Below are 12936 nucleotides of genomic sequence, written 5' to 3' on the forward strand. Positions count from 1 at the left end.
CACACCCCTCCATCCTCCCGCGCTTTTCCCCGCCTCCTCACCCTCCCTCAGGTTCCTCCCCTCGGTCTGTGGCCCCGCCCCTGGCCCCCGCGCTGCAGTGCCCCCCCGCAGCGGCCCCTCCCGCCCCTGCCGAGCTGAACTGAGGGCGGCGGCGGCGGCGGCGGCGGCGGCGACTGCTGGAGCGGCCCGGCAGGAGGAGGCGGCGGCGAGGATGGCGGCGGCGGCGGCGGCGTCCTGGGCGCGGCGGAGATGAGCGCTCGCGGCCCCAGGCCCAAGGCGGCGTGGCCGGAGTGGGCGGGGGTCCCGATGCAGGCCCGAGGGGGGCCATGGGGCAGGTCCTGCCGGTCTTCGCCCACTGCAGTGAGTAGGGGGAGGCTCAGGCCTGGTGTGGGGCCCAGAGGCCCGGGTGGGCTCCTCTTTGGTTTCCCCTCCGACCTGGGCCGCGGGAGAGCCGAGATAGGGGAGGAGGTGAAGGAGACAAAGGAAGATCTGCCCTCCCCCATGTTCTAGCAGCGATGGGGGCGACTTGACCCGGAGAATCTGAGTGAGACTGACCAGAGATTGGGGGCACTGAGAGAGCCGAAGGGGGGCGCGCTGGGCGCTTGTATGTGCCGCGGGGCTCCGCCCGGGCATGAGGACGCTCTCCAGGAGCTGTCCCCTCGCCCTGGTGCTGGCCGCAGCCGGCGGGGAGGGGATTTCGATGGAGGGGTAGAGTGAGGATGGAGAAGAGGGGTCTGACTCCCCCTCCCCGCATCACCCATCTTCGCATCCCACCTCCGTTTTCTGCCCAGAATCAGAGGCAGCCCCGGTCTCACCCGAAGTGTCCAATCCCCTGTCCCCAGAAAACAGTCAATCTCTGGGTTGGGGCTATGACTCCTGGATCCTTAGCTGTTTTTACCACTCCAGGTTTTTCATTCCTGGTCTCCTATTCCCCATCTGAGGAAATGAGGTGGGGGCGGGGGGCATGCGATTTCAATTTCCAAAAGGTATTGAGCATCTCCTGTAGGCAAAGCCCCAAGCTAGCTCTGAGAGGCTGAATTCCATAATTGAAATTGAGCCTTATCTAAGCCTCATGATTTCTGAGCCCAGAGCTCTAATGGTCCTGGTCTAACATTCTCTGTCTCACACCCCCGAGGTTCTGAGAACTGGGGATTTCAACACTGACCTAGCCATTTGCATGTCTTGGGAGTCCAGATGCCAAGATTCTAAGAATTTGTTATTTCAACGTTTTAGCGTATCATCCCTACATTCTAAGATCTTGTCCCTACTTGGGCTTACAAAGGAAGGCCCTTCATCTTCTCCCCACCCCACCCCCCCCCTTACCTCTCTGCTCTCATCTCCAACCATCTTCCCTTCAGTCACCCTGTTCCAGTCATATCTGCACACTTCTCTGTTCCTCAAATATGCAAAGCTTAATGCTTGCCTCAGGGCCTTTGCACTGGCTTTTCCCTCTGCCTGGAAGACTCTTCCCTAGATATTCTCATGGCTTCATCACATCATTCAGATTTCTGCTCAGATGTCATCCAAGGAGTCTTCCTCACCAACCTGTCTGAAATGGCATCCCCTTATTTTCTCTTCCTTTACTTTGATTTTTCTCCATACACTTAGCACCCAACACCATAAGTTTAATTGTTTGTGTCTGTCTCCCCTATAGAGTGTAAGCTCTATAAGACTAGGGGTTTTGTTTACAGTTGTATCTTCAGGATCTAAAATAGTGCCTGGAGTTTATTAAGCACTCAAATAATGGTTGTTGAAAGAATTAATGATTGAAACCTAAAAGCCTCCTGAAATCCCTAAGGGCTTCCCAGGTGGCGCTGTTGGTAAAGACCCGCTTGCCAATGCAGGAAACGTAAGAAACGCAGGTTTGATTCCTGGGTTGGGAAGATCCGCTGGAGGAGGGCACAGCAACCCACTTCAGTATTCTTGTCTGGAGAATCCCATGGACAAAAGAGCCTGGCAGGCTACAGTCCATGGGATCGCAAAGAGTCAGACACGCAGGAAGCAACGCTTAAAGACTCTAAGATCAAGATTCCTGGATTTGAACTTCCAAGACCGAGCTTCAGATAGCAGGGATAGGAAGGTTTTACAGTCTGTATGCAGAATGTTCTAAAGGTCCTGTGATGAAAATTCTAAGACTCCTTAATTCAGACACGTTTCCAGGACGTTTCCAGACACGTACCAGGCTCACTACTGTAACTCAGGCAGTCTAAACTTCTAAGAGTCCTCGATATTTTTCTCTTGCAGAAGAAGCTCCGTCTACAGCTTCATCTACCCCTGACTCCACAGAAGGTAAACAAAGAGGGAGGATGTGAGAGTGGAACTTGACGGGGGCCCACAGCTGGGCCAAGGGATTAAGGGGAGTGGGTTAGGGCCTTCGGCAGAGGAGCTCATGCCCTCCTTTGCTTGTGGCAGGAGGGAACGACGATTCGGATTTTCGGGAGCTGCATACAGCCCGGGAATTCTCGGAGGACGACGAGGAGGAGACCACGTCGCAGGACTGGGGCACTCCCCGGGAGCTGACGTTCTCCTACATTGCCTTCGACGGTGTGGTGGGCTCTGGGGCTCGCAGGGATTCAGCCGCTCGCCGCCCACGGCCCCAGGGCCGCTCAGTCTCGGAGCCGCGAGACCTGCCCCCTCAGCCCGGCCTGGGCGACAGCTTGGAAAGCATCCCCAGCTTGAGCCAATCCCCAGAGCCCGGGCGTCGAGGTGACCCCAGTTCTGCCCCTCCAGCTGAGCGTCCCCCGGAGGACCTGGGGCTCCAGCTGGATCAACTGGGCTGGGCGACCCGGGGAGCAGTGACTGGGGAGGACTCTGCCACCAGTAGCTCCACTCCGCTGGAAGACGAGGAGCCCGAAGGATCAGTGGCTGGAGAGGCTGGGAAAGGTGAGATGTCTGAGGTGCTGAGACTGAAGCCACAAGGGTGGGTGGTTTCTTTCCTTAGGGCACCTCCAAAGCGAAAGCTCAGAGCCTTCTCTCTCTAACGCACCAGAATTGGACCTACCACTCGGATTTGTGCAGTCCTCGCCTCTGGAAGTCTTTACTCCACAGCCCAGCCCTGTCTCTGGGATCCCCCAGACTCCCACCCCATCCCCGCCTCGATCCCGGGATTCGAACTCTTTGCCGGATGAGCCCTTGCTGGACGAGAAGGAGGAAGAGCCCTGGGGGCCGCTGGAGCGGGAGCCAATCACGGGGCAGTGCCTCGATAGCACGGACCAATCAGAATTCACATTGGAATCACACGTTCTAGGTAAACTCCGCGAGGGAACGTGCTACTTTGGACCACTGGGAGGGTGGAGGATTGATATTTAAAGGCACCAAACTCCCGAAGGAACGGAGGAGAGTGGAGAAACGGAGGAGGTATTGCTATTGGCACGACATTATAAACTCTACCCTTAAGAAAAGTCCTAAGATTGCCATTGGCTCTTTTTATATAGCTGCCCCTCCCACTCGAGAAATTAGCTCTCCCATTGAGGGTTTAGGATTGGGATTGGCTAATTGCTTAAAAAAACAACAACAAAAACAACCCTCTTTTGTAGTGCTCCCCCTAGAGGCTGATTTTGGACAGGCCAAATCCCTGAAAAAGGCTCTCTTTTGAATGTGGCCACCCGGCTCGTAAAAGTAAATTCAGAGCCTTTTAAACCTTTCCTCTTCCCTGACCACTAGCATTGGCAAATTGTAAATATACCCGCCTTGCTTTAAAGTATGCTCAGTCTTCATGAACGGTTCCTATAGGTTGGTTGTAGACATCCCTGCTTTCGGCTGTTTACAAAGAGAGCCATACCGTTTTGGAATCGTTCCCACCTCTATGGAGAGCCATTGGCTGGGTACAAAGGGGGCCCCGCCCCTTATTCCCTCCCTCCGGGTTCCACTGAAGTGGGCAAAATCCCTGAGAAGCAGCGGTGTCTGTAGCCTCTCACTCGGAGGAGCCGAGATGGGGAGTAAAGGTGGGCTTTCGGGGCGGGCTGGGACGCGAGGGCTGGGGGACCGTGGAAAGGGCCCCAGATTCGCTTTTGTCGCCCTCAACTCTGGGGGATGTTTCCTCTTGGTCCCAGAGTCCCCAGAAATGCAGGCTGGGGCTGAGGGGCTGTGGGGGCACCTAGGGAGGGCGTGGTGGGAGTGTGGGGTCCCCTCTCTCTCCAGCCGGAGCTTTGGGGCCCGAGAGCAGCGAGGCCCCCTCCCCCAGCCTCTGGTCCAGGCGGCGCTGTCACTCAGTAGCTGGACAGGCCAGCACAGCTGCGGGAGAGGCTCCCTCCCCCGCAGCGCGCCTAAACTTAGCCCCCGCCTCAGACGACCCGCCCCTCCCCCACCCAATGGCGCAGGCCTTGGGGAGCCTGCAGGGGACGGGTTGAGGGGAGACCTACCCTAGTTACAGTAGATGGGAGGATGTGTATAGGGAGGATGCAGACGTGAGGAGAGTCAGACTCTGAGGGGGACTGGTTGGGATGGGTCAGTTTGATTGCAGGAAGGGTGGTAGGATGGAAACTGTCTAGAAATAGAAGGCAGGGTACCAGGCTCTCAGTTCAGTGCTCAAAGGGGAGCCGATTATAGGGAAAGCTGTTAAAAGTTAAGATGCGTGAGATGAGGGTTGGGGTCCAAAGGCCACTGATCAAAGCTTAGGCTGGGCTTGGGAGGTGAGTTAGAAATTTGAATTAGAGCCTAGGAAGGAGAATGATGTCATTAATACATTTAGGACTTAGATATATGTGTTGGTAGGGGTATCAGGGAGATGTTACTTTATACCCCTCAGGGTGCATAAAATAAAAAGAACAATAACACCCATTGCTGGGCAGGATGCTGGGAAAAGGTCACTTTCATTTCACAGAAAAAAGGATTGTTAGACTCTTGTTTGTAAGCAATCCAATAAAATTTATGATACTTGAAAATACAAAATTAGTCCACCCTGCGATTTGACCCCTGGGATTGTATCTCAGAAACAGAACCTCTTGGAGGTTCTGTTGTTTCCAGTACTGTCTAGGAAGGGGATGGAGGGAGGAAACAAAATAAATGGCCTGGCAATAGATACGTGATTGAATAAAATGAATAATGGTGTAGCTACACCATGGAATATTGTGTAGCCCTTAAAAAGAATGAATTAAAGGCTGTTCTAGTTGACCAGAAGAGAATTCTAGGAGAAAAAGTAGAGTGAGAATAGGCATGATGCAGAAGAATGATTTTTTTCACCCAAACTTCTGTTCACACATATTCTATGGGCAGGAGTAAGCTTATGGGGACGTGCTAGACAGTTAACTTGGGTTTTGCAGGAGGCATGCATGGAATGAAAGTGTTAGTCACTTAGTCATGTCTGACTCTTTGTGACCCCATGAACTGTACCCGCCAGGTTCCTCTGTCCATGGGATTCTTCAGGCAAGAATACTGGAGTGGGTAGCCTTTCCCTTCTCTAAGGGATCTTCCTTACCCAGGATCGAATCTGGGTCTTCTGCCTGGCAGGCAGATTCTTTACTGCCTGAGTCACCAGGAAAGCCCAAGCATGGAATAAAAGAAGACAAAAATTTGGAAATTGGGTTAAGGCTCCCACAGGTGTGTCAAGAGGTCATGGTTCAGCCCTGAGACAGGAAATACGAGGTCAAGAGGTCAGCCAGGGCAGCTCGACACCCCAGCCTGATCGACGCCCTCTCCCTCCACAGTGGTGGACCTGCTGCACTGGAAGGACGCGAGGACGTCAGGAGTGGTCTTCACAGGCCTCATGGTCTCCCTGCTAAGCCTCCTGCACTTTAGCATCGTGTCCGTGGCCGCCCATGTGGCCCTGTTGCTGCTCTGCGGCACCATCTCTCTCAGGGTTTACCGAAAAGTGCTGCAGGCCGTGCACCGGGGGGACGGCGCCAACCCCTTCCAGTGAGAAGCCCCAGCCCGGCCCCCCACCCCTTATCTCTGTCCAGACCCCAGTGCTGACCCATGACCTCAGATCAGGCACTGATTTCTCACTCTGGCCCTGACCCATCCTCTTCCTGTTCCTAACTCCAACCTGATACCCTGACATTAAACCGGACTCCTGACCCTTGGCTTCCACGGTTAAGACCCTAACCTCTGATCCTTAATCCTTGATCCCATCTCCTGACCCTGACCTCCACCCTACCCCTCTACACCTGGTCTCCTCCCCAACCCTCATTTCTTGTCCTTGTCTTGGGCATCCCCCTCAGCTTGGGCCCCCTCCACCTGCCGAGTTGCCTCACACACCTCTGTTCTCTCAGGGCCTACCTGGACGTGGACCTGACCCTGACTCGGGAGCAGACTGAACGTTTGTCCCAGCAGATTGCCTCCCGTGTGGTCTCTGCGGCCATACAGCTGCGGCATTTCTTTCTGGTAGAAGACCTCGTGGACTCCCTCAAGGTGCCCTGAAGCCCCCACCTCCCTCCTGGGTCCCCAGCATTCCCCTGCCTGCCCCTGGTGGGGTGGAGGGGGAGGAGGGCCATTGCTGTGTGAGTTCCCAGCCTGGGGTGCACCCTGTAGGCTCTGCTCACCCTCACCCTCACCCTCAGCTGGCCCTTCTCTTCTACATCTTGACCTTCGTGGGTGCCGTCTTCAACGGTTTGACTCTTCTCATTCTCGGTGAGCTGGGAAGGCTGTGCAGGGCAGGGTGGGGAGGTGGGGCGCTGGGGCTTGGTGGGGGACAGGGTTATGAATGGAACTGTTAATCTCCGGGGAGGACCCTGACCTCCCATCTCTGTGCCCGCAGGAGTGATCGGTGTATTCACAGTCCCTCTGCTATATCGACAGCACCAGGTGAGTGTGACAGGCCTTCACTTGGGAGTACCCCAACCAAACACAACTGGTCTGATCGCCCCCTGCCCCCCAACAGCCAGGGTCGATGACAAATGTTCCAGCCAAAGAAGAGAGGACCAGCTGGTGTTCCTACCCCGACAGAGTCAGGATCTGACTGACACGTGCCAGGCACAGGTGGTCTGCCTGCTGCCCTCCCTCCATGCAGCTAGAGTCTACCTAATACATTTCAATAGTCAGAGACAGGCATTTTGATTGGTGTCCCATGACAGAGCCAGTGGCAGAGCCAGGATCTAGCTGATATATCCCAACCCAAGGCAAGTGGACTCACCGATGCTCCTCCCCAACAATGATGCAAGGCCTGCCTTGACATGTCCTAGCTCCAGAGAAAGCCGGACTGGTGTCTTCTCTCCCTGACACAGCAGGAGGCCAAACAACACTCATCCTAGCTAGAAACAGGCAGACAGATTAATGCCTCCTCCCGACACCCTGATACCCTCTGTCCCTGTGATACCACCAGGGACTGACAAACACATATTCCATTTGCAGACAGATAGACAGACTGATGCCGTCTATCCCTACACATAGCCTGGGTCTGACTGGCACCCATCTCAGCCAATCAGGTGGACTGACTGATGCCCTCACTCCCTGAAACTGCGAGGGACTGACATTTCAGTTAAATCAGGTGGGATGTCTGTTACCCAGAACACTGACAGAACCGGGGCCAACTGACATACATCCTATCCAGAGACAGACAGATGGACCGCATTCCATTTTGACATTCTCCAGCACAGCTGAGAGCCCAGCGACGCCCATCCCTGCCAGGGATATAGTCCTAACTAACTCCCTCACATGCTGGAATCACCAAGACTCACAAAGTCAGCTAATGTGAATTTAAATCAATCCACTCAGGGACTTGACAAGCAACACTAATGCCCTCTGCTCTTATGCTGTCCCTAAACACACATACATACACACATCTCAAAGATTAACAATAGTGCCCAGGACACAAACTCACTGGCAAATTCTTGTGTCTACCCATCATCCCTTCCTACACAGAGTATGGTCCAATCAGTTTGACACTTCAACTTGGACTTCTGACTTCTAAGGGTATTTTATTAGGTTTAGAGTTGAAGGTGGCATGGTAGGCTGCTCCCCCAAACTCCTGATTTGAGTCGGGGCGGGAGAGGGAGAAGGAAGCAGCCTCCTTAATGAATTAGGGAGAAGAGCCCCCTCCAATCTCTCCTTTCACCATTTTTCTTCATCCCCCCCAGGCCCAGATTGATCAGTATGTGGGATTGGTGACCAATCAGTTGAGCCACATCAAAGCTAAGTAAGTGCATGTGGTGGAGATGGATGGGATGGGGAATGGGGAAACTTGGGGACCGTTCCCCTTGCCCCCTTTGAGCCCCCACGTCCCCATATTCCTTGTCTCTAAACCTCCTGGGGTTGAATGCTGCTGCTGCTGCTAAGTCGCTTCAGTCGTGTCCGACTCTGCGACCCCATAGACTGCAGCTCATCAGGCTCCCCCGTCCCTGGGATTCTCCAGGCAAGAATACTGGAGTGGGTTGCCATTTCCTTCTCCAATGCATGAGAGTGAAAAGTGAAAGTGAAGTCGCTCAGTCGTGTCCGACTCCTAGCGACCCCATGGACTGCAGCCTACCAGGCTCCTCCATCCATGGGCTTTTCCAGGCAAGAGTACTGGAGTGGGTTGCCATTGCCTTCTCCATATCTCCTTCCTAAAAGGTAAGAGACAATTCCATCGCAGGCCAGTAGGTGGAGGGCTGGGGCTGGTTTGGGCCCTAAGTTTCTCCTTCCAGTTTTCCCTTTAGTTCTCAGAATTATCCTCTCTTGCCCCACCCCTTGACTCCACCTGTTTTTCCTTCAGGATCCGAGCTAAAATCCCAGGGACCGGAGCCCTTGCCTCGGTAGCAGCTGCAGTCTCCGGACCCAAAGCCAAAGCCGAATGAAAGAGGTGTCTCTGCCTGCGGGACGCCTGCCCCCACCCCGTGTAGCCCTCTGCCCTCTTCCATCTCCCTTCCATCCCTGCCCTCTCCCAGCCTCAGCCCGAGCCATTTCCGCGTGGGTGTCGGGATCACTCACACCAGGGAGTTTGCGCAAATTGCCTGAGCGGCCAGGACTACATTTCCCAAGAGGCTCTGTGTAGGAGTCCAAGGAAAGCGAGGCACCTTGGCCGCGGGGCCTGCTGGGACTTGTAGTTGCCTAGATAGGGCACACGCCCTGCACTTCCGTGACCCCACCGCTGGAGGCGCCGTGAGGGCTTGGTGTCTCTTTTGACGCCACTAGCCCCAACGCTGGGGCTTTGCATGGGGCCCAGGGGAGGCCTGAGCTTGGATTTACACTGTAATAAAGACTTCTGTGGAAAACCCAGGGCCTCCTGTGCTTCCAGCCCCCTCCAGCTTTCATATTCCTGCCCTGAAAAGCGCGTAAGTGATTCTCAAGAAGGAACCTTACTCATCTCTGCAGAAGAAGAACGGAGAGGCGGCAGATCCCAGGGCTAGTCAGGTCTTGACAGTCGCTTTCCACGCCTGTACTCCTAGCGGACATCACTAGGCGATTCCCACACTCTGCCTGTTGTGCCCCCGGTCTCACCTGAGTCCCAGACCCATGTATCCAGCTGCCTTCTGGAGGACTTCCCCCTCAAATCTATCCAAACCTCTTCCTGGTCTACCTGATTTCCAAGTCCGGGGGCCCCCTCCTGTCCACGTTGTCGCCCAGCCAGAGACCCAGTTTTGGCCCTGGGCTCCTACTCCCTCGCATCTATTCAGTCGTGAAGCCACACCTATTTCACTCTCACAAACGTCTCTCATCCACCCACTTCTCTCTATTCCAAATGCCTTGGGAATAAACACAGGGCCTCGTGGCCTCTGGGCCTCGGTTTCCAAAACTAAACCGGGGCAAGAGAAGACAGGAAGCTCGACTCTAAAGACCCAGGGACCTTGGGACTTCTTGGCGGTCCAGTGGTTGAGACGCTGCGCTTCCCCAGCGGGGGCCATGGGTTCGATCCCTCCTAGGGGAAATAAGATCCCGAACGCTGTGCAGAAGGGCCAAAAAATAGGGGAACAACAACAACAAATCAATAGATTGGATTTGAATCAACTTCTCTACTTTTCGACTACGTGACCTTGAGTAGGAAGCCTCCCTTTCCTCAAATGAAAAGTTGTCACCCTAAGCTACCTACATCCCACTCAGTTCCTCGGACTTTTAATGATCTGTATACCACCTGTTCTGCTAGTTAACTATTTTGTTCTTTTTTGCCATATCACATTGCTTGTAGAATTTAACTCCCCAACTAAGGATCAAACAAGGGCCCTTGGCAGTGACAGCACGGAGTCCTAATCACTGGACCACCAGGGAATTCCTTAAATTGGTTTATTAAAAAATAAAGCAAATGTCTTTTAAAATGAAATGTTATTCCACCACTAAGGAAGTCAGTATCCCTTGCCAGCAATAGAAGATAACAGTTAAACACAAAACTATTACCATGTAAAATGTTTACTTGTGCATCACTTAAAATCTTGCCTGTAGTGAGGCATGTCACATTTCACAAGATACATAATAATGAGTGGTAGTTACAGTACCAGATTTTGTATACAGGGGTTGCCTAGCAGCAGCTTGCTACTTAAAAGAGTACTTGAGGGGCTTCTCCTGAATCTAGATTTGGCAAGCAAGGGCAGTGTTTTGTTTTTGTTTTTTAGGGGCAATGTTTTAAACTTCCAAATAAAATAGCAACATTTCCTAAAGATATTTTTATTGATACTTTCCATAAGACAAAGTGTCCATTTGTCTTTATCAAAAACTGGAGGAAGAGGGACTGGTTGAGATTATGGACCCAAGAATGTCTAAAGCCCCCAAGCCCATCCTTGGCACCCCCACTGGAAGCAGGAAACAGGTTGGTGATGGGAAGTCTGAATTGTGTCACTCACAGTGCCACGTCTGGCTTTTATATCCATCTGCTTGTTATGATTCCCCCTAGTTGCACTAGTCTTGTTTTTCAGATGGGGAAACTGAGGCTCAGAAGAGGATGGTGATTTTTTTTTTTTTTTGTCCCACCACATGCAGATCTTATTTCCCCGCCTAGGGATGGAACCTGCACCTCCTTGTAGTGGGAGCACATAGCCTTAACCACTGGACCACCAGGGAAGTCCCCATATTCTTGCGTTCATTGTACAAACGTTTAGTGAGCGTCTGGCAAGTGCTCAAGCACTCTTTAGTTATCAGGGACACAGAAATGAACCAAAACAAAGTCCATGGTTTCATGGAGTTGCTATTTTAGCGGGAGCAGCCAGACAATAAGCAAATGGACATAGACAAGGGTAGGTGGTGATCAGGGTGATGGAGAGAAGTCCAGCAGAAGAAGGGGACAGAGTGACAAGGCTTGCTATTTTAAACTGAGTGGTCAGGGAAGGCCTCATTAAGTGGTGATATTTAAACAGAGGCCAGAGTGAAGGGAGGCAGTGAGTCATGGAAACATATGGAGGAAAGGAGATTCAGACAAGGGGGTCAACAGATGCAATGGCCCTGGGAAGTGAGCATGCCTGGTGTCTGCAGCAAGCGATCTGTGTGCCAGAAACCAAGTATATGAGAGAGGAGTAGGAGGACATGGGGTCAGAGAAGTGGAAAGGGCTAATCGTCAGGATCCTAAAGCTGTGATAAGAGATTTGAAGTTTCTGCTGAGAAGGCAGACACGGGAAAATTCATGTCGGGGAATGACATTGTTGTCACAGGATCACCGACTTGGATTATAAAAGGATCACTTTTTTTTTGCTTAAATAATAATTACGATGGCACAGTTTCTGTTTTCCCACGTGGATGGGCTGTGTGGATAGGGTAGGGTACTATCCATTTCTATGGCTCACTTTCCTCGGCCATAAAATGCAAATGAAAAAACTGATGATCTCTAGTGTGTAAGCTCAATGGGAACAGAAATTCTGTCATCACCAGTACCTAGGATTGTGTCTGGGACTCTGTAGGCGCTCATTGGAAAAGACCCTGATGCTGGGAAACATTGAAAGCGGGAGGAGAAGGGGACGACAGAGGATGAGACGGTTGGATGGCATCACCGACTCGATGCACATGAGTTTGAGCAAGCTCCAGGAATTGGTGATGGACGGGGAAGCCTGCCGTGCTGCAGTCCATGGGGTCGCAAAGAGTCGGAGAGGACTGAGCGACTGAACTGAACCGAGAGGCGCTTATTAAACTTTTGAAAGGTTTAGATCGCTGAAGTTCTACAAAACAACAGCAGGTGTCGCACCAGCCCTACAGCTGCCAGCGCTGAGTCTCCGCGGCTGGGCTAAATCAAACTCTTAACGGGAATGGACACACTCGAATTCAGATTTTTCAGGAAAGAAGCTTCTGAATCCCGAACTATGAATCTTTTTTTGTTTAAAAAAGATAAACGAAAAAAAAAAAAAGATAAACGGACTTCTCTCTTGGATAAAAAAGGCTTCAGTCTCTTTAACAGCTAGACACTAGGGGGCCACGTCCAGTACCACCGTTTCCCAGAATGCGCGGCGCTATGCAAATGAGACAGTTTCCAAAGAGACGTGATTCAATCCATAGGAAACAAACGCAGCATTTTGGGAGGATGTCTGTTGTAATAAACTTGGGAGAGTTTATAGATGTTGAAATCAACAGTTTCACAGTCCTGCAAACTATAACACCATAAGTGTAAAAACTTAGAAGTTTCTGAGTTTTATATAGCTGTGTGGGGGCGCTTTTATCCTGCCCGGATGATCCTCAGTGGTCTGGGGTGCAGGCTTCAAACCTGTAGCTGTCTAGCGACAGAGTGGTTCAATTCCACCTTTCGGGCGAAGCGCTTTCTCTTTTTCTTCTTCCACACTGGACATTAGAATGCGAGTTGGCCCAGAGGACCTTGGACCGGCGTCTGGAGATGTCGCTGCAGTCTTTATTTTTGCCGCTCAAGTGTTTCCCTGTGAATACATTCACACACCCCACCCCTGCCCGCCCCGGGGAAAACGAAAGAACTCCAAAAGATGAAGAAAAACTCGTGTATACTCTCAGTTCTATGAAATTTACAGTTAGAAAGTGATCCTAGATTCCTCCCCTTCACTTGCTTACTCACTTATTCAGTCATTTACCCACTCATGTATTTAATCAAGCATGCACTTATAAAATAGTCGAATATTTATTCCTTTGATCATTTATTCATTCACA

At 52.2% G+C, this 12936-nt stretch overlaps 1 protein-coding gene and 1 non-coding gene across 3 annotated transcripts; both read left to right on the top strand.

The window, feature by feature from the left end:
- The first annotated feature begins 174 nt into the window (after positions 1–174).
- RTN2 (reticulon 2) lies at positions 175–9127 on the top strand. 2 transcript variants are annotated; one of them, XM_040252575.1, is made up of 10 exons: positions 175–360; positions 2245–2289; positions 2413–2883; positions 2990–3247; positions 5646–5853; positions 6210–6348; positions 6498–6567; positions 6695–6741; positions 8013–8071; positions 8627–9127. In XM_040252575.1, the coding sequence occupies exons 1-10, from the start codon at positions 327–329 to the stop codon at positions 8706–8708; spliced, it is 1413 nt and encodes a 470-aa protein (XP_040108509.1). In that variant the 5' UTR covers positions 175–326; the 3' UTR covers positions 8709–9127. The 2 variants fall into 2 exon arrangements, 1 of the variants encoding a protein (XP_040108509.1); XR_005723220.1 differs by lacking the exons at positions 175–360; positions 2245–2289; positions 2413–2883; positions 2990–3247; positions 5646–5853 and adding an exon at positions 3868–3944.
- Positions 9128–12485: 3358 nt separating this feature from the next.
- Positions 12486–12572, top strand: TRNASTOP-UCA. Its single transcript has one exon. It is a non-coding gene; the product is annotated as a tRNA-Sec (tRNA).
- Positions 12573–12936: the final 364 nt, after the last annotated feature.

This window comes from Oryx dammah, unplaced genomic scaffold, assembly GCF_014754425.2.
Source record: "Oryx dammah isolate SB20612 unplaced genomic scaffold, SCBI_Odam_1.1 HiC_scaffold_13, whole genome shotgun sequence".
NCBI lineage: Eukaryota > Metazoa > Chordata > Mammalia > Artiodactyla > Bovidae > Oryx > Oryx dammah.

Excerpts from the sequence above, each read along its gene's own strand:
- RTN2 (XM_040252575.1), top strand. The coding sequence starts at position 327 with ATGGGGCAGGTCCTGCCGGTCTTCGCCCACTGCA. Across the intron at positions 361-2,244 it reads GCCGGTCTTCGCCCACTGCA|AAGAAGCTCCGTCTACAGCT; the intron begins GTGAGTAGGGGG and ends TTTCTCTTGCAG. Across the intron at positions 5,854-6,209 it reads GACGGCGCCAACCCCTTCCA|GGCCTACCTGGACGTGGACC; the intron begins GTGAGAAGCCCC and ends CTGTTCTCTCAG.